At 41.7% G+C, this 21,631-nt stretch overlaps 1 protein-coding gene across 4 annotated transcripts in view; it reads left to right on the forward strand.

The window, feature by feature from the left end:
• The first annotated feature begins 443 nt into the window (after positions 1 to 443).
• phf2 (PHD finger protein 2) overlaps positions 444 to 21,631 on the forward strand; it is a 49,347-nt gene continuing 28,159 nt past the window's right edge. For all 4 annotated transcript variants that reach the window (XR_004019928.1, XM_030728455.1, XM_030728457.1 and 1 more), the window contains exon 1: positions 444 to 727. Coding sequence is in view for 3 of the 4 variants with exons in the window: in XM_030728455.1 (XP_030584315.1) it covers positions 630 to 727 (98 nt within the window). In the remaining variant the exon portion in view is untranslated. The remainder of the gene's footprint in view (positions 728 to 21,631) is intronic.

Consider the following 21,631-nt stretch of genomic DNA (forward strand, 5'->3'; position numbering starts at 1 on the left):
TATATATATATATATATATATGAGAGAAGAGGAGATCGTGGATGGTGATGTAGGGAGATAGTGTAATCTTGTAATAACATTATGTAATAAAAAAAAGAAATTGATTTTTAAATTGGATTCATCTATTAAGAATAAACTGTCGGGCAACAGAAAGCGTCTGTTTCTCTGCATTCAAGCGTTCCGCCACAGGAAAAAAAAAAAAAAAAATCTCGATATGTGCATTTTGGATCGATCTTTACGCTCATTCATCTGATCTAAAGCTGCTCCCTGACGTAACTTACAGTTGTTTATTTATTTATCTCGCAGCGACAGCGAGACTACATTTTCTTGTGGCTCCTAATATGAGCGCTTCGGTGCCGCGCAGTCACCAGGGGGCATGCACATAGTAATAATAACAATAATAATGCATTTGAGGAAAGCCTGCTACGACGAGCCTCCATCGTTTCTAGCACCCCGTACTAACGCTAACCGGGCCGCGGCGTGATGGAGCTGTGCGCTTAGGTTCATGTGTCCGGCGGGACTGCCCCTGGCTTTTTTTCTGGGGAAGATCATATTGGATCATATTGTTTGCAGGACGTTGTTCCTCCTGCAGCCCCCCCAGTCTATCCCGACGTAGTTGTGAATTGAACATGGCGACTGTACCAGTATATTGCATCTGCAGATTACCTTACGACGTGACCCAGTTTATGATCGAGTGCGATGCTTGCAAGGACTGGTTCCACGGCAGGTAAGTCCGGATTGTTCGCCGTGCTGTGTTTTGTGGCGGTTTGCATTTGTGGGAAACAAACAAAAATGGCGAGGTCTCGGTTGCGTTTGACAGCTTTGTGGCTCTCAGTCGCCCGTCTACATCTGAAGAGAGGCCGCTTGGAGAAGAAGAAGAAGGCGGAGTTATATATAGCCGACCGGGGTTGTGACATTTTTTCGCGAATAACACAAAACAGAGTCCCCTTATTGGAAAAATACAGCTCTTTATAAAGGGATTTCGGTGTGAGCTTCGGCTATTAATTACACTTAACGGCTCTTTAACGTCCCCGCATAGCCCCAGCCTGCCTTCCCGTTGTAAGGAGCGGACGGCAGCGGGGGAAGCCTCCGCAAACTCGCCGCTCATTTGTGTGACAATTCTCGTCCTTCCAGACACATTAAAGGCAACATTTCACCTATATTGACGGTAAATATTCGCACAGTCAAGTCGTTGTGCCAGCTTTCACCGGCAGCGTTGGCAGAGCGCGGTGGAAAATCACGACTCGAGTCCGAGCCCCGAACTCAGCCCCGCAGCAGCAGCCTTCCTGCCAGGCGGCAGCTATGGCTGACAATAGCCCGTGCTGGATGTCCTTAAGCTTCAGCAGCGGAAAGAACAGAATTATTAGTGTTCATTTGGCTGGTTTGTCACTACTGTGGCTCATAGCTCATATGTCTCCCCGCGTATAGTGGGAGACGTATCACCCGCCGCTGCTCATCACTTTCCCCGCCGTACACAGACTTTAATGGTCTCAACCAAATCCCTGTTATCATCTTTTAATTTTTGCCTCCTGTCGTTGTAGCTGTTCTTACACGAGTCTGTGTCTGGACTCGGCTGTGCTTTGGGATGTTTGGAGCTGTTCGGCTGCTCCCTGCATGTCTTTCTGTTAACCCATCATTTGTTAATCGCGTTTCTTTTGGCGAACAAGCCCTTCGGAGCATTGAACAGTATTTACGCGCCTGAACGTTAACCCTTTAGTACTCCTCCGCTTGCTGCCCGCTGTGTCTGGAGCTTTATCACACTGTGTAAATCATTTGTGAATCAAGTGATGGGCCAAAACCTCCAAGCCCAACCACCACCCAAATGTGTGTGTTTTTTTTTTTTTCTTCAGCCAGGAGCAGCATCATATTTTATCCTTTTATTATTACCTGCATCTTTAATTTGGAGTTATCTGTCACAGTCTGTAAGTTTTTAATGCACAGGTTCCCTGATGAAACTAGAGAAACTGTATAAACAAAAAGCATGTTAAAGTGGATTTGCCCACACTGTACAGCTTACAGCAAAATCCAATTATTCAGGCTCTTGAGCTGGACCATCATGAGGAATAAATAAGGTTATACAAATCAAGTTCCCTCCTAAAAACCCTTATTTTTAACAAGTGCTGAGCAAAGTAATGCATGTTTTTTTCAAATTATTATTAGAGCTAGATTGCTGATGAATATCAGCATATTAAAATAATATTCACTGTACATGTTATGCTTTTAGAGGTGCATCTGTTAAGTTCACTTCTGAGCGGTGCTATTTAATCTGTGCATCATCAACATAATTAGGATCCCACAGATGATGATGATGATGTAATGTAACAGCAGCTTAAACAAAATGAAAAGCAGCAAACTAACCATTGAATCCTGTGTGAGTCCTGTGCATGCTGATCCACCTCAGCTATGTCGGTGTCACATGCAGATGTGATAAGCTGAAGAAAATATATTTACCACTGGAAGAGGGAGAGGGTAGTGCTTTATTGTGCAGTTACCTGAGTAATAGTCTTAATTAGATGTAATAATACTAATTACTGCACAGGTATGTGGTAGTGGGAATGCATTATATATATTAATATTAATTTAGTGCCATTCTGACATTTTGTAAAGTATATATTGGCTATCACAGAGTCATAACCGGTGTTTTGCAAAGAGCCATAGCAGCCTAGCTTTGTCTTATCTGAAAATATTCTGTTTTCCTGCAATTTCTAAGCATTCGTTTTTATATTAAGTAGTCATTTTGGTTTGGGCCACAGTTGAGTCACTGCAGTGTTCAGGACGGGGTTTTGGAGATGCTGCGTGTAGTCACGGCACCCAGCTGTTGTTGATCAGGAAATAGTTCAAATGCTAACTGCTCCTAAAACCACAGCGTCTGGTTTTCACTGTACATTTCTCTTTTACCCCCATGCACAAAACCAAGTAAGTTAGCTTTGGGCTTGTAGAATTTTTAAAATGGCAACTTTTTTTTTTTTCAACATTGTTTTAAATTCATGTATGTTGGGAAAGGGGTCCCTTCAGCCACTTCTTTAGCCTACTTTAACTCATTATTATTACTTGTGGGAAATCAGTTTACTACCTGAGTTCAGTCGCAGTGCACTTACCAACCCTTTTTACAGACAGCATGCAGCTGTTTTCAGCACACAAGCTGCCATAAACCCACACTTAGTGCCAAAGCTAGCTAGTCCAAAATGTAGTAGCTGGAGTGCAGATATTTTTCTCAGGAGATGGTGGAGACCAGATGTTAGATAAAAGAAAAAATGTTAGACTAAAGATTTAAAACAGTGGGAGGCACTGGCAGAAAATAACTGGTTCAAAGTTCAGCTGGGTCCTTTCCCTTTGGAGTTTGTATGTTTGCCCTGTGCCTGCGTGGGTATCCTTAGGGTACGCTGGCTTCCTCCGACAGCCCAAAGACATTGATGTTAGGTTGAGTGATTCTAAACTGGCCATGGATGTGAGGTAGGCAAGTGTTTAAGCGTATAGAATAAAGTATGGTTAAATGTGACTTGTAGTCTAAAGTGCTTTAAGTGGTCTGTGATAAGGATGTCACCAGAAACTATATTTATGATACTTTTAAATACCAAAATTCTGAAAATGCAGCAGTGCTTAGTACTGTAGGTACTCTAGGCAGCATACGTACTGAGAGTGCAGTTCTTCCTGAACTAAATGGAGGTGCATATGCCTACAAGTGTTCTAGTCCATCCTTACATGCTGAAGAAGAAGGATGCCCACAAGCGCAGGAAAAGCTACATACTGGATAGCGAAAACTACATGTGGAAGATGGTGATTTCCACATGTTGCCATCTTGCATATGTCACAATAGCTCTGCCCCGACTCGCTGATCAGAGGGGCAGTTAGAGTCGAGTATGGGAGTACTTTGCGTTGTTGTCCTGAAATACATGCTATCACTTTTGTGAGAGACAACTGGCATTGCCGTTGTTAAATCAGCTATGTTCCAAAGGCTAAAATGTTTGCAGTGGCTAACATTATATAAATGCTTAAGCTAATGTGATGTAACTAATGTTATACCTTGTAGTAATGTCTGTAGGCTGCCCAGCAATCATCCTCACATTTCAGTCTGCGTCCTGTCAACTAGATATAATGTTAGCATTTTAAATAAATGGTCTGCCACCATCATGCCAGTGATTTTTGACTTTTCAAATGAAGGACTTAATGTTTAAATGCATGGGATAATCGTTTATTTTAGTCTAATTCTACCACTATTGGCGCTGACTAATAAATGTCTGGTATTGTGGCTTCCCTAGTCAGCAAGACTTGAAAAGTGCTTCATAAATACCAGTCAAACTCATTCCAACCCAGCTGATAGACTCATTTTCACACCAACATGGTTATATTTATAGTCTGTCAGCTTGCAACAAAAGCTGTCTGGACAAAATATTTCTGACTACTTCCCCATTAAAATACAGCATGTTAATTTGTGTTTCCAGAACAGAGTACATAAATATGGCTTTACCTGACTTGTTATCAGGTACTTTATAAATAATGTTAAAACCCCATACAGTTACAAATTATATATTACATATGACATTTTGAATTTGCTGTTTCCGCCTGAGAGGACTGCAGTTATTTTGGCACTATATTAATTCACTTTATTTTTGAAGTAATTTAGAAACAAAAATTTGCTAGTCTATTTAGTATGAATTTGTGTGTTGAATGTGCTATATCCATGTGCTATATCCATTTGTTATTGCCTCCCTTCATCAAAAACACAATTTTAATCTTCATATGTCCAAAATGTGACTTTATTACATTTTGTTCAAATCACACTTAAAGCTTAGTAGCATTAGTAGTTTGCTTGCTAGGTAGCATAGCATTCTGTGAAAAGGCGTATCTACTAACACGAGTTACAAAATGATGTGAATACTCATAAGTCATAAATAAGCATGAGAATCTTTTCCTTTCACATAACTTGAACAGAGTATTATGCAAAGCTTGTATCTTACAACTGCATGTTTGTTTTTTGCTTTGTAATGGTCCAAAAATTGAATCATGCAGTTAGCACATAGTTTACTCTCTTTGTGCTAGGCTAGGCTTAGCATCTTTTCTTTGATAGTATCTTTAGCAGTATTTTGCTGAACCTGTGATGTATGTAACATTATTGTTCTAAATGTAAAGTTCTGTAGAGGCTGTTAAAAGAAATAAATTCTCACATTGTAGCATGCCCCCCGAACAAGGATGAGACTTTACTGATGGTTTGTGGCGTTTTTATTGAGCTACGACCTTTCACCATAGCCGTGTCAAACAACAACCAACCAACCAACCAACCAACCAACATAAGAGCTGAAAACACAAAGTGCAGTCTTACATTTATGCATACAAATAGAGAACAAGCAAAAAATGTTCCCATATTTTAACTTATAAATTAGTTCACCTTTTGCCTCTTCGGAGGGGCTGCAAGTGAGAAGATGACTGAGATAAACCGTGTCTCTGTGTCCGTTGCATTGAAGCGTAAACAAGCTACAGTCACATTCAGCTCACTGCGCTAAACAGGAAGTGCACTTCAAAATAAAAGCTTATACACGGAAGCCTGCAAATTTACAACATTTTCAAGTGGAAAAACTACAATCACTTTGCTGCAATAAAACATGCTTGTGGTTACTTACACTCCCACCAAAATTATGAATGTTTGTTGGTTTACATCCGAACAACAACGAATAATTTTCAACAAGAGATAACCATTTCTACTTATTAACTTATGAACACTCTAATATCAAGATTAGCTTTTGTACTGGACGCTCTACAATAGAAAGCTTATTAGAACGTTGCCCTTTGTTATTCAGTCTCTTGTCTCCAAAGAAGATTTTTACTCTTCTCACGAGTCCATCCTTGCCACTAAAGGTCTCTAAGACTCTGGCAAGTCTCCATTCACCTCTGGGTGACAGTTCATCAATGTCCAACACAACATCACCTACTTTCAGGTTTCTTTTTGGTGAGTGCCAGCGCTGCCTGGCGATAATGTTGTGTAGATACTCGCGCCTCCACCTGCACCAGAACTGCTCTGCCAGAAACTGCACACGACGCCATCTCTTTGCTCCGTAGAGGTCCTCCTTTGGGAAAGCACCAGGTGGGGGTAGTGCTGCGCTGGATTTCATGTGGAGCAGATGGTTAGGGGTAAGGGGTTCTAAGCTGTCAGGATCGTTAAGGTTATCAACTGTCAGTGGGCGGCTATTGACTATGGCCATAGCTTCATAGAATAAAGTCCTTAATGAAGCATCATTAAGTCTACCATGGGCGAGTGACAGAGTTGTATTCAGTACACTTCTGACAGTCTTTATCTGGCGTTCCCACACTCCGCCTGCATGACTGGAGTGAGGTGCATTCATCACAAAGTCGCACTGTTTTTGGGACAAATAAGTGCTCAGTCTTTGGGTGTCTAGTCCATTTAGGGCTGCTTTAAGCTCATTTTGTGCGCCAACAAAGTTTGTTCCCTGATCACACTGGATTTGACGGACTGAACCCCTAATAGCAATGAAACACCTTAATGCGTTTATGAATGTGTCAGTGGATAGGTCGTCTAATAACTCAATGTGAATGGCACGGGAGCAAAAGCAAGTAAATATTAGTCCATACCGTTTATGTTGTTTTCTTCCTTCTATGGTAACAAACGGGCCAAAACAGTCCATACCGCAGTATGTGAAGGGAGGAGATGGCTCTAAGCGTTCAGCAGGTAAGTCACTCATTCTTTGGCCCTCTGGAGCCCTGCGGAGTCTGCGACAGATGATACACTGACGGATGAAAGATGCAACTGTTCTGCTCATACCTGGGATCCAGTAACCAGTAGATCTGATTTCGTTTATGGTGAAGCCTTTTCCTTGGTGCTTTACTTTCTCATGACAGTGAGATATTATGAGTTTGGTCACATGATGCTCTTTTGGGATAACAATAGGATGTTTGAAAGAGTCTTTGGTGGATGAAAGTCTCCCTCCCACCTTGAGTAGACCATCCTTGTCCACAAAAACATCTAGGTGGAACAGTTTGTTGTGATGTGGGAGCTGACTGCCTTTGCTTAACAGCTTTATCTCCTTTCCATATGTTTGTTTTTGGACATCCTGGAGAATGACATGTGCCGCTCTTTCTTGTTCATTCACTGTTGTAGGTGCATTTGATTTGACCTTTCTGACCCTTCTTGAGAGACGTGCTACAGCTTTGACTGCTTTAGACCATGACGAGAACTTTGACAGACGTTCTGCAAGGCTGAATGTCTCTGTAACTTTAGTTAACATTGTCTGTGTCTTTCGGACCTCTGGATCTCCAATGGACAGATCTAGCTCTATACTTGGTATTGTGGGCAGGTCCCTCTCCCAGAGAAAGGAAGGACCAGTGAACCAGTCAGATGAGAGAAGTTCAGTGACAGTTTTACCCCTAGATGCACTATCGGCTGGGTTCTCTGCTGATGGCACATAAAACCATTGCTGAGGGCTTGTGCATTGCCGAATCTTTTGGACTCTATTTGCCACAAAGGTGTGGAAACGACGTGCATCATTGTTTATATAGCCCAAAACTACCTTTGAATCAGTCCAAAAATACTCTTTGACTTGAGCATAACAGAGTTCCTCTCTTAGCATGTTACTGACTGCCGTTGATACTACAGCTGCTGTGAGCTCAAGTCTGGGTGTTGTGGTCAGCTTGGTAGGAGAAACACGGGCTTTAGCTATCACTAGTGAGCAGTGGATCTCCTCTTTCTCATTTATGGCTCTCAAATAGGTGCATTGTCCATAACCACTTGTACTCGCATCTGAAAAGTGGTGCAACTCTATTCCTTTAATGTCTCTAAAACTAGCTGGGAGGTAACAGCGAGTTATGTTTACTTTGTCTAGATTGGCAAAGTCACGTTGCCAGCTCTCCCACCTTGGCCTCAGTGCTTCTGGCAGGGGGTCGTCCCAGTTGATACCTTGGTGGCACATTTCCTGCAGGATCTGTTTTCCGATTAGCACGTATGGCGCCAGGAAGCCAAGGGGATCGTAGATGGATGCGACAGTTGATAGGATGCCTCGGCGTGTTGGTGGCTGATCCTTTAAAGTGTTGTCAAACTTGAAACAGTCCTTCACGATACTCCATTGAATGCCTAAGGCCCTTTCTTGTGGCATGTCTTTGAATGTTAGGTCTTTTGTTTTAGTCTCTATTGCACATTCTGATGATGGGATGCTTTGTAGGACAGCAGGGTTGTTTGAAATAAATTTGTGTAGACGGAGCCCTCCTTGTGCACATATTTCTGTAGCCTCTTGTGCAAGCTGTATTGCCCTTTCAACTGTGTTTGTGCTTGTCACTCCATCGTCTACATAAAAGTCTTTCTCCATAAACTCAGATCCCACAGGGTGTGTGTGACAATGTTCTTTTGCTAAGTACTTTAGTCCATAATTTGCACAGCCTGGGGATGATGCTGCACCAAAAAGATGTACCTTCATTCTGTAAACCTGTGGCTGTGTCTCTGTGTTGCCATTTTTCCACCACAGAAAACGCAGGTAGTCTCTGTCACACTGCTGGACATGAAACTGATGGAACATCTTTTCTATATCGCACATGAGAGCAATAGGATGTTGTCTAAACCGTAGGAGGATGCCTGTTAGATTATTGATTAGGTCTGGCCCTTGAAGAAGATGATCATTTAGACTTGTACCATTGTGTTTGGCTGAACAATCGAATACAACACGCAGTTTAGTGGGCTTTTTGGGATGATAAATCCCGTGATGGGGTATGTACCATTGTTCACCTTGTTTTCCTTCGTTGTGTACTTCTTCGACGTCACCCCTTTCAATAATGTCTTTCATGTAGGTTATGTAGTCTCTTTTGTATTTCTCGTCTTTATTGAACTTTCTCTTTAAGTGTTCAAGTCTGATTTCAGCAAGCCTTCTGTTGTCAGGTAAGTGTGGCCTTTGTTTGAATGGTAGAGGCATCTCACAGTGTCCTTGTTCATTTTTCCTTATTCCTTCCTTGAGCTTGTCCAAAAAGATGAGATCCTCTTGCGAGACAGTTTTGTCGCTTGCTTTTGTGTCCTTAAAATCTGACTCTAGCACATTAATCACATCCATGGGAGTTACAGGGGGTAGTTCCTTCACTGTGACTCTATGACACAAACTTGACTTGGTTTCACTGAGCTCAAATGTGGAGCCTCCAACAATGCTCCACCCTAGGTCCGTGAGGATTGCATAGGGCTCATTGCCTTCTCCTAGTAGAACTTGTCTTGGGGCTAGAGATCTGGGACAGTTAAATCCGATAAGGAGTCCAACATCACAACTTAAAAGAGGTGGTATCTTATCAGAGATTTCTGTCAGGTGGGGCCATTGTTTTGCTGTGTCACTGGTGGGTATATTGTCATAGTTAATTGGTATAAAGTCCTTGGTGTATGAGGGGGGAAGATCGATGCGAATGTCTGAGTCATAACCTCTCACACACAATCCAGATACTCTGTGACTCTTAACAATAGAATGGACACCCAGCATAGTAGATAGCTTTAACTTTACAGGGTGAGTGTCTGCTTGTAGCTGGTTGCTTACTTCTTCACTGACAAATGTGCTGTCACTTTGTGTGTCTAAAAGTGCGTACACTAATTGCTCGTTAGTAGGGCTCTGAACCGTGGACACCCATACAGGAACGATCATGGATGTGCCATTTGACTGACCCACCTTAGTAACATTGAGAGCTGTGACTGCCGTAGTTTCTTGTGGAGTGCTAGGAGCTGCGTTGACAGGGCTTGGAAACCTTTCATTGGCATTGTGATTGTCATTGTGCAGACAAGTGGGATGCCTTCCCTTGCAAATGTCACATGTGTGTCTGTGGCGACAATCTTTGGCATTATGACCCACCTTTAAACATCCATAGCACAACTTGTTGTCCTTAACATATGTGCGCTTCTCCTCTAAGGGCCTTTCTGAGAAGTTTGGACACTTGAACAGCTGGTGGTTTTCATCTTTGCAAAACATGCAGGGCACCTTTAATTTAGTGTTGGTTGTCCTTCCCTTACTGTTTTGTACCATAGTTTGCGTCGTGAAGACATGAGTGGATCTGTTTGGTTTAAAGTCCTTTGTGGTCCTCTTCTCGTAGGATGAACTGCATGAATGAAGAGCATATGAAGAAGTGACAGGGTTGCACGCGATTTCTGCCTCAACTGCCACAAATTGTGCAAAGTCCTTGAACAAAGGAAAATCTTTGCCGTCCATAAGTGCAACTGTGACCTGACGATTCCAACGGGCTGCCAGCCAATCTGGAACTTTCTGCAACAACTTTTGGTTCTCCTCACAGTCACTTAGAATCTCTAGACCTTTCACATGGGGCATGGCTTGGAGACATGCATTTAGAAAGTCTGAAAATGTCCTTAGTCCTTCCGCATCCTTTGAACTTATTTTAGGCCATTTTGACAATTTGTCTCTAAAAGCTCGTTGGACAACAAAGGGCTGACCATAACGTTGGTCAAGCTTTTGCCATGCATCCTTGTAAGCCTCTTCATCACTGCGATAAAATATGCCCTCTAGACATTTTTGTGCCGAGCCTGTGACATACCTTTTTAGCAAGTGGAGTTTATCAGCAGGTGAGATTCCTTTGCAGTCCACAAGTGAAGTGAACGATGCCTTCCATTCTATGTAGGTAATTGGATCTCCACTGAAAACTGTGGGCATTGGCATTGGGATTCTGTTTATGGCTATACTGTTTTGAATTGCTTGGGCTAACTGGGAAATGTCTGTAGGGGGTGTTTGAGTGAAGACTTGATGGTTCGGATCGTTTGCAGTGGGGATTGACACATTGTTTTGTGGCATTGATGAGCGAGGTAAGCCACTAGAGGGTGCTGGTGCTTCGTAAAAGGATTGATGGTCAACAGAGAAAAGCATATTATCATTTTGCATTTGCTGATTGTCCATATCCACGTTCATTTCTCTGTCATAGGTCTCAAGTTTCGCACGAGCAGCTTGCATTTCCTTTTCTGCCTTCAAACGCTCAAGCTCTGATTTTTGTACCTCCAATTCCTTTCTGTGTTGCTCCTCTATCTCTCTTATTTTTTCCTTTTGTCTAATTTCCTCTTGCACGATTTTATATTCCGCTTCCTTTGCAGCTAACTCTGCAGCTGCATCAATCCTTTTAGCTGCGATGCTTGAAGTATCAGACTGTTTGCCAACACTTAACTGAGAGGCAGTACCGTAGATAGAGCGGGCGTATTGGTGTGTCAGGAGCTGATGAAGACGTTGCCTTTCTGTAGCCGAATCAAAGTCATCTATTGCTACTATACGTTCATTAAGTATTTTCATAATGTCCTTATTTACTGCTTCACAAGAGTCCATTCTGCGTCTAGTGTCAGGAGATGGCGTACTACGCTCCCTTATTTCACTGTACACTTTCATCATGTCCTGCAATTTCTTTTCAATATCATCTGCCATAGCACATAACGCTTGCTCGGATAAATCAGTTTTGAGGCTCTCCCTGGATGTTCTGATTAGTACTTTCCATTGATCATAGAGGCTTTGTAGTTTTCTGTCCTTTTTAATCAGTTCGTCTTTATTATATGCTAGCATTTTCTCCGTTAGCACGCTAGGCCGCTCTGAATGCCTGGGCAGTGTTAACTGAGCCGCCGTTTTGTTAAGCTCAGCTAATTGTCTCTCTTTGTGTTCAATGTTGTCCTTTAATTCTTGCCGTGACATACTCTCTGTATCTCCTTTGCATAATAAACTTCTCGATTCATTTATTTCTGTTTGTAGCTTATGTGTGTGCTCTTCGATGCCGTCCATTTTCCTTGTTATTGTAGCTCACCTTCTCCTTTAGCCTTAGCTTGTTAGCCTTTAACCGTAGCTGCTCCAGCTCGCTGCCTGTGCCGTTGCCGTTGTCCTTAGCCTTCATGGGCAGCTCGATGTAGCACGCTGAGGTGAAGCTCTTACTGTAGCATGCCCCCCGAACAAGGATGAGACTTTACTGATGGTTTGTGGCGTTTTTATTGAGCTACGACCTTTCACCATAGCCGTGTCAAACAACAACCAACCAACCAACCAACCAACGTAAGAGCTGAAAACACAAAGTGCAGTCTTACATTTATGCATACAAATAGAGAACAAGCAAAAAATGTTCCCATATTTTAACTTATAAATTAGTTCACCTTTTGCCTCTTCGGAGGGGCTGCAAGTGAGAAGATGACTGAGATAAACCGTGTCTCTGTGTCCGTTGCATTGAAGCGTAAACAAGCTACAGTCACATTCAGCTCACTGCGCTAAACAGGAAGTGCACTTCAAAATAAAAGCTTATACACGGAAGCCTGCAAATTTACAACATTTTCAAGTGGAAAAACTACAATCACTTTGCTGCAATAAAACATGCTTGTGGTTACTTACACACATAGTATTTGACACTAAAAATTCCTACTGGATTAAATACTAATTTGGAACAGTAGTGATTCCAAAAGTGAGAGAAGTCTACCAGGAACTTTGCCCCTTGAGGCGACTGTTTGTTGTAATTTGGCGCTATTTAAATAAAAGTGAAGTGAACTTAAACTGAACTACACAGAAAACACTGGCACCTACCTACCTTACCAACTCTGTTTGAGCAGCAATGCAATATTATGCTATGAAATATTTAGTTTGTCTGCACTCCCTCAGACAACCTAAAAATATTGTCATCTTTTTATGTTTTGTTTTTTGCACTATTTAAGAAAATTATATTTAAATATTTGTCATATACTGGACATTAGGAATATGCCCAACTAATCAACTGGATGTGTAAATGTTGCTGCCCTTGTTAGTCAGCACCAGAATTACTTGTCATTTAAACATTACATTAATGTACAGCAGCAGTAACCAGCTCAAAGATGTTACAATGCCATCGGCCACTACCTACCTGCAGCCCTGACAGACAGCTGCACCTCTGTCTCTCCCTCTGTCCAGTAAAGTTGTAAATGAGCAAAGGGGAAAGTAAACAGATGACAGCCATCATAACCAGTTATGTAGTATTTTGACAAACATGAGCAACTGTATGTCAGCTTTCTGAGAATAAACTGGGATACAGTAAACATTGCCTAAGTCGGATTGAAATGGCCCGTGGAATTTCATCCGCGCTTGTCATGACTGCAGGAATGGCTTTCTGCTTCATTTCTGGATGTGCTTCCACAAATTTTATAATCTCGTATTTTTGTTGGTAAGTGTGAGTTTGTAGCTTACGCTTGACTCCTGTGCTCGCCGTGATTGTCTCCGGTGAAATGAACTGATTCGCCCAGTGCAGCCAATCCAGACGTCATGTGACTGTCTAGACACTCAAGCGATCTCCAGGCCTTGTTAGTGTGTGTAGTTGTGCATGAACGAGCCGATGCATGGAGTTTGCGTAGATCATAAATATTAGAAGTGGGCATGACGGGAGCTGAGGAGGGCTTTATGCGACGTTTCCATTAGTACCTACTCAACGCGGGTGGACTCGACTCAGCACGATTCGCCATGTCTTGTTTTGTTTCCATTACAATTGAGTACCACCTCAGTGTGGGTGGAGTCCATATAGCAATGCGGCAGTAGTCTTTTGACGTAATTTGTATGCGACTCAAAACACAAAACACAACAGAACAATGGATGAGATAGAGGCAAGCTAACATAGCTAATGCCAGTTTACTGTCGTCATCATGCATAAGGCCCCCATACAGTGTTTTAATGGATGAAGGTTATCATTAAGTATTAACCCTATACCATGTTGTAATTGACTCAGTGTATTTTAAAAGTGCCGCCATTTGCATACTTCTGGCAACAGTTACTATAATAACCATATGTTGGGTGTGAAGCGCAGTTTCTTAGCTTTCAGAAACCGTTTGAATTTTTCCCGATAGGACAAACGGTCGTGTAATTACGGTAATTCAAATTTCCTTTGATTAGCCACCTCAGTGCTCACTATTAACCAACTGTTCACGGCTGGTAGGGACAGGTAATGGGTTCTTCAGTGGCGATCGCCCAGCAGTATAGGGCACGTACACGTTTCAGATGGCTGTCTTGTTGCAAAACTACCACTGCAAACTGTTGGTCTGGGCATTCAAATGAGCCTCCCCGTGCTTTGCAGGCCTCCAGTTTCTTGCTGTCAGGTTTTAAAAATGGCGCAGTTGATTCTGGCGAAGGAGTCGCTCTCATGACTCAACTAGTGACGACACTCCCTGGCCAATCAGTGGCATGCTGTTCTTCTGTGGGGTGGCTGTAGCTCAGGAGGTAGAGCAGGTCACCTACTGATTGGAAGGTCAGCGGTTCGATTCCTGGCTACTCCAGGCTGCGTGCCAATGTGTCCTTGGGCAAGATACTTAACCCCAAGTTGCTCTCTGACGCAAGCGTTGGAGTGTGAATGTTAGGTAATAAAAGCACTTAGCTTAGTTAATCATGGAAGTCTTTGGATGAATGGGGTAAATGTAAAGATTTTTGGATGGCTTTAGATCACCTGGAACCCCAGCTGAGTGGGTACTAAAAAAGTACCTGGTACCTGGTACCAGGACCTAATGGAAATGCTTAGAACCCATGTACCATGTACCACGTTTCCATTAGAACCATGAGTAGGTACTAATGGAAACGCTGCATTAGTGCTAAACTCCTCCAACGTATGCGTTCACATTGAATTGTAAATGTATTACAATGGGACCAGATTTTTCATTCAAGGTAGGCGAAAACCCAACTTGTATGATCTGACTTAGGAGATATTTTTATTGGAATTAACGTTAGAAAAAATCGGGACCTGCAGAAGCCATCCGACTAGAGCAAAAATCCGATTTGTGCTTTTACTGTGACTTTTACTGTATAACCAGGCAAATGAGGCTCCATTCTGCACAAAGATATGGACACTAGCATTGAAGAAACCAAGGCTACAGCTGCTAACACTGCTAAGTTTAGCTATACACTGTTTGTAACATTATACACAGCACATAGAGCTATGCATTTCATGAAGGTTTTAGAATAATTAACTATATATCTTTTGTTTAAACAGCTAGCAAATTTTATCTATCTATCTATCTATCTATCTATCTATCTATCTATCTATCTATCTATCTATCTATCTATCTATCTATCTATCTATCTATCTATCTATCTATCTATCTATCTATCTATCTATCTATCTATCTATCTATCTATCTATCTATCTATCTAAAAGAACAGAGTGTAGCATCAAGTCACTTAAACTTCTGGAATATTGCTTTGGTCAGTTAGGTAGCAGAGGGGGTTGTTAATCAATTTCAGCTGCTTTGTTAACAACAAGGTGCACTAATGGGGCAACAATAAGACAACCCCCAAAGGTCCTTAACCCATCAGCTTGACCGGTATCTGCCCATTTGTGCAAGGAGGAACAGGATGAGCACTGCCAGAGCCCTACAAAATGACCTCCAGCAGACCACTGGTGTGAATGTCTCTGACCAATCAGAAACAGACTTCATGAGGGTGGCCTGAGGACCCAACGTCCTCTGGTGGGTACTGTGCTTACTGCCTGGCACCGTGGAGCCCGATTAGCATTTGCCATAGAATACCAGAATTAGCAGGTCCACCACGGTGCCCTGTGCATTTCACAGATTAGAGCAGGTTCACCCTGAGCACATGTGGCACATGTGAAAGGGTCTGGAAAAGCTGTGGAGAACGTTATGCTGCCTGTGTCATCATTCAGCATGACTGGTTTGGCGGTGGGTCAGTGATGGTCTTGGGAAGCATTTCCATGGAGGGACGCACAGATCTCTACAGGCTAGGCAACAGCACCCTGACTGCCACTAGGTATGCGGATGAAATTGTGTGGGGGCCATAAAAACTGCTGAATACCATTTTGAGTTTCTGCAATGAAATTTCAGCAAAATGGACTAACCTACCACATCGTTTCACTGTGATTTTCAGGGTGTCTTTGAATTCAGCCCTCTGTTGGCTCTGAGAATTTTCATTTCCATCAAATGATGTTGCATCCTTTTGTTCCTAACCCAGTCCATACCAGTGCAGATATGCAGTACAATTTCTTTCCCACTGAGATCTGATGTGTTTTCAAAGTGTTCCTTTAATTTTTTTGAGCAGTTTATATAGATTTATGTATATCAAAACTTTTGACTGTATTTGTGTGTGTGTGTGTGTGTGTGTGTGTGTGTGTGTGTGTGTGTGTGTGTGTGTGTGTGTGTATACAGTGCTGGGAAACAGTATTTGCTCCCTGATTTCTTAGTTTTTTCCATATTTATGACACTTATATATATCAGATCAACTGCAGTGTTTCAGTATGACCTGATCACCACAAAACCTGTTGAATCAAGAAATCACTTAAATAGAACCTGTCTGACAAAGTGAAGTAGGTTAAAAGATCTCAAAAAGCAGTACATCATTCCACAATCTAGAAAAACAGCTGAGAAATAAAGTCATTGACAACTATTAGTCTGGAAAAGGTTATGAAAACCATTTCTAAGGCTTTGGGAGTCCAGTGAACCACGGTGAGAGCCATTTTCCACAAATGGAGAAAACTCAGATCAATATTGAACCTTCCTAAGAGTTGCTGGCCTGCCAAAATTACTCCAAGAGTGCACTGACAGCTCATCCAGGAAGTCACCAAAGAACCCAGAACAACATCTAAAGAACTGCAGGCCTTAGTTAAGGTCAGAGTTCATGATTCAACAATAAGAAAGAGACTGGGCAAAAATGACATTCATGGGAGAGTTCCAAGGTGAAAAACACTGCTGACCAAAGAGAACAGAAAGGGTCGTCTCACATTCATCAAAAAAACATCTTGATGATCCTCAATACTTTTGTAAAAATATTCTAAGGACTGACGAGACAAAAGTTGAACTTTTTGGAATGTTTGCGTCCCGTTACATGTGGCGTAAAACTGACACAGCATTTCATAAAAAGAGCATCATACCAACAATCAAACAGGGTGGTTTTACTGCTTCAGGACCTATATGACTCCTGACCTCCTCAGTAGTTTATTTAATTATTTATTTTTACTTGCTGTAGTTGATGGAACCATGAATTCTGCTCTCTACCAGAAAATCCTGAAGGAGAACGTCCGGTCATCAGCTTGTGCCCTGAAGCTCAAGAGCACTTAGGTTATGCAGCAGGATGATAATCCAAAACACACCAGCATGTCCACCCCTGTGCACCTAGGCATGCAGACTGCTTCTACAACCATTTGTGGAAGAATGGGTTGCTCTCAGGAGCGCAGTGAATTCCACCATGGTACTGTGATAGGATGCCAACTGTGCAACAAGTTCAGTTGTGAAATTTCCATCCATCCATCCATCCATCCATCCATCAATCTATCTATTCTTCCGCTTATCCAGAGCTGGGCTGCCCAGATCTCCCTCTCCCTCTCCCCAGCCACCTCCTCCAGCTCATCCGGGGGGACCCCAAGGTGTTCTCAGGCCAGCTTAGAGGTATAATCTCTAGCGTGAAATTTCCTCACTACTAAATATTCCACAGTCAACTGTTAGTAATATTATAACAAAGTGCAAGTGATTGGCAATGACAGCTACGAAGTGGTAGGCCGCATAAAATCACAGAGTGGGATCAGCGGATGCTGAGGCACATAATACTCAGAGGTCAACAACTTTTTGCAGAGTCAATCGCTACAGAGCTCGAAACTTCATGTGGCTTTCAGATTAGCTCAAGAACAGTGAGTAGAGAGCTTCATGGAATGGGTCTCCATGGACAAGCATTACAATTCAAAGCGTCAGATGCAGTGGTGTAAAGCACGCCACCACTGGACTGTAGAGCAGTGGAGACATGTTCTCTGGAGTGATGAATCATGCTTCTCCATCTGGCAATCTGATGGACGAGTCTGGGTTTGGTGGTTGCCAGGAGAACGATACTTGCCTGACCCAGTGCCAAGTGTAAAGGAGGCGTAATTATGGTATGGAGTAGTTTTTCAGGAGTTAGGTTCAGACCTTAAGTTCCAATGAAAGGAACTCTTAGGCCCAGTTTCCCCATACAGGGATTATGTCTAATCCTGGACTAAATACTTTTTCCTATTGTGGTCTTCATTGACTTTTTCCTTTTACTCTAGGACTATGCTTAATCCATGACTGGGAAACCGGCTGTTAATGTTTCAGTATACCAAGACATTTTGGACAATTTCATACTCCCAACTTTGAGGGAACAGTTTGGCCCCTTCCTGTTCCAAGATGACGCACACCAGTACACAAAGTGATCTCATAAATGCGCTTCTAGAAGAATGGTAAAAAATTCCCATAAACACTCCTAAACCTTGTGTAAAAGTCTTTCCAGAAGAGTTGAAGCTATTATAGCTAAACCCTAAGGATTAAGAATGGGATCATATGCGTGTGAAGGCAGATGAGCCATTACTTCTGGCAAATATATATATATATATATATATATATACACCAAGCAACCAGATATATATATATACTACACTATATTTACTACACAGTCTGCCCTCATTTTATTGTCTAATTATTAGTGTAATGATCAATAACTCAAGTATTAACGCTGTCAGCACTATTCTACAACTTTTTTGAACATTTATTGATTAGATTAGATTTTGATTGTCATTGTACATAAAGTGCTGAAAACCAGCTAGGCACTTCAGCAGTGTGCAGCATAAAGTAACAGTAGAAGTTAAACACATTTATGTATAAATTAAAGCATGTATTAATAAAAACAAATGTATCCAAACATATGTACTGTATAGTCATGTTGAAAGCATGTATAGCAACTTGATAATATTGCTAATTATCTGGTTGCTTCTTAGAATCTGACAAATTAATGGCAATTACTTAAAAGCCAGCATGATTGTAGGCGATATGCACTTACTGTACTTAATCAATTCCCCACCCTCGGCACACACCTGAGTTTCACAGTCCTCCAATGCCCCTGAAATGCATCTGTCTCTTTTTTTTTTAACTGATTGGAATTTTTGTCAGAGATAACAAGTCCCAAGAGTGAAATCAGTTTTTAATGACTTTCAGCTTTGCTGAACTTACCGAAATATATAACACGGCCTGCAGCAAATCTGCACTTTGTTAGACGCCATTCATTGCGGCTTGCTATTAGGAACAAGGCACAAGGGCTTATTCTGCTTATTAGGTAATTTTATACTCACAGTGTCAGACAGTTTAACTAATAAAAATATGTATTTAGATGCAGTACCCTGAGCATGCAGATTTTCAGCACCAGACATTTAGATTTGCCATGCATGCTGTATGTTGATTTAACAAAGCAATCTATGTATGAACTCGTGTGAAAAGCTTCTTGTTGTCCTGGCTCTTTCTCCTCACCCCCAAGATGACTGCCCCTCCCTGAGCCTTGTTCTGCTGGAGGTTTCTTCCTGTTAAAAGGGAGTTTTCCCTTCCCACTGTCACCAAGAGCTTTTCTGATTGTTCGGGTTTTCTCTGTATTACTGTAGGGTCTTTATCTTGAATATATATGAATATGAATATACATGAATATATTGTGTTTTTAAATATGTGTAGCTTGATTACTCAATGGGACTGAGGAGAGCAAAATGTGTTCTAAAATGTAGTTAACTGTAAAGTAGCTACTTTATATCAGTATTGGCACAAATGTTAACTGAAAACAAGAAAAAACAATTAGATTAACCGAATAGTGGCGCATTGTGCCGTGCATTATGAATGATGCACACCCATCTCAATCAAAGTTAAAATCTAAAACCATAATAATACAATACAATACCAACATCCATCTATCCAGTTTCTGTTGCGTATCCGGGGCTGGGTCATGAGGGCAGCAGCCTAAGCAAAGAAACCCAGACCTCCATCTCGCTAGCTACCTCCTCCAGCTTATCTGCCTGAGCCTATTATGCTTTGAATGAATCACACATCAAAGTTGTAACTGTCTTATACTGCAGCCTTCAGTTCATCTGTCTGAAAAAAAAAAAGCCATTTTAGCTCCCTTCCCCTCTGGGTAAGCCAGCTTTCTTCCAATTGGGTGCCCCTCACAAACAAAAGAGTTGGGCAGGGCTGCTGTGCTCACAGTCTGAGATGACCATATAAGGGATATTTACTCAAACTGACATCATATATAGCCAAGAGTAGAAAAACTGTCTGAATAGGTCCAGTTTAATGCTTGGAATCAGAATTACTGCAATTGGGCTGTTTGATCAGTATTTATGAGCTCAAAAGCCAGAAATTCTTCAGGTTTCTCAGTCCATCTATCTTCTTCCGCTGGGCCCAGGTCACAGGGGGCTGCAGTCTAAAGCGGAATTGAAGGTCCGTGTCTGTCTGAGTACACGTTTACATTCAGACACAGGGGAGAGAGGTTTTCACTCAGGGTAGATGTGCTCCACTGCAGTCACCACACAAATCCATCTGTCAATATCCTGCTGTCTCAATTATTATTGCCTTCTTTTATTTACAGTCTATGGTTTTGATTCATTTTTGTGCCACGTGTTGCATTCACACGAGACTAGACCTCCTCTATCTGTCCTGACAGTTCCAACAAAGCTTATTCAAACAAATAGGGGTGTTATTCTTAACAGAATATGAAAACTACTATGTGCAATTGAAAGACTGAAACTATCCTACTAGCATAAATCATTTATTTAAGAGTATGTTGCACTTAACTGGGTTTTATATTAAGCATATACTTGACTCCAAAACTGAAGTGCATACTGTGCATTGAACTGTGTGAACCCGTGGTAAAATGTAGAAGTATAAATGATATTTTATCAATCTCTGTAGAGTAGTAGGCATCAATATTGTGCCTCACACAGGAGGGTAAAAGGTCAAAGTCAGTTTCAGAGCTGCTCAAAGATGACGCTCACAGAGAGATGAAAGAATTCTGATGTGGTCCAGACCTGACCCAGATTTAAAAATACACCCTGTTCTGTTAAAATCACTTTGAAAACTGAGGCAGCAACAGGTTAAGTAGAGGTCCGTAATGTGAATTCAGCCTCTCTGCTCTGCTCGATTCACTGTGAGATGTGTCTATAATTTTCTGTGTTACTGAAAATTGTATATTTTCCACATTTACTTTGGATTGAAGACCACCGATTTGAAAATGTCATGAACAGCCATGTTTCCCTCTGTCCTCACGCACCCGCTCTGTGTGACTTCAGTGAAAGTGAGAGGGCTGGGTATTAAAGCTGTGGAGCTCCCACAAAGAGCAAAACAAATACATTGTGGGGAAACTCCCAGTTCACTGAGTTTGAGAGCAGCGGCTCCAGATGGCGGGAATGCGCACATGCAAGAGTCCATGACAGCAGCAGTTAGAGAGCGAAGGGAAGAGCTGCGCATCACTGTCATCATATCAAACCACACTAATGCAGTTCATCTGTCAATCAATCACTCAATCAGTTTTTTTTTCTCAGGACAGCTGCATTTAAGCTGCAAAAATCTTTTTATTTTTCTGTTCACTTCAGAAATATAAACTAATAACTCCAACAGTGATTATCTCGTGAAGAGTGTCTTTAGACCAGAGGTGACACATATACAGCCCAGGGACATAAACCAGCCGATTCAGAATCAGAATCAGAATCAGAATACTTTATTGATCCCAGAGGGAAATTTCTGTTGTTACAGCTGCAACCGTTTCATTTAAACAAGTAAACCAAAAACACAATAACATACACTAAAGGCATAAAAATATAAAGACTAAAGAGATAATTTGACTATATACACATCTAAATCTATACACATATGAAACTTGTGAGTGCAAAAATTTTTTAAATAGGTGTCATTATATATATATATGCACAG

This window comes from Archocentrus centrarchus, chromosome 5 (assembly GCF_007364275.1).
Source record: "Archocentrus centrarchus isolate MPI-CPG fArcCen1 chromosome 5, fArcCen1, whole genome shotgun sequence".
Taxonomy (NCBI): Eukaryota; Metazoa; Chordata; class Actinopteri; order Cichliformes; family Cichlidae; genus Archocentrus; species Archocentrus centrarchus.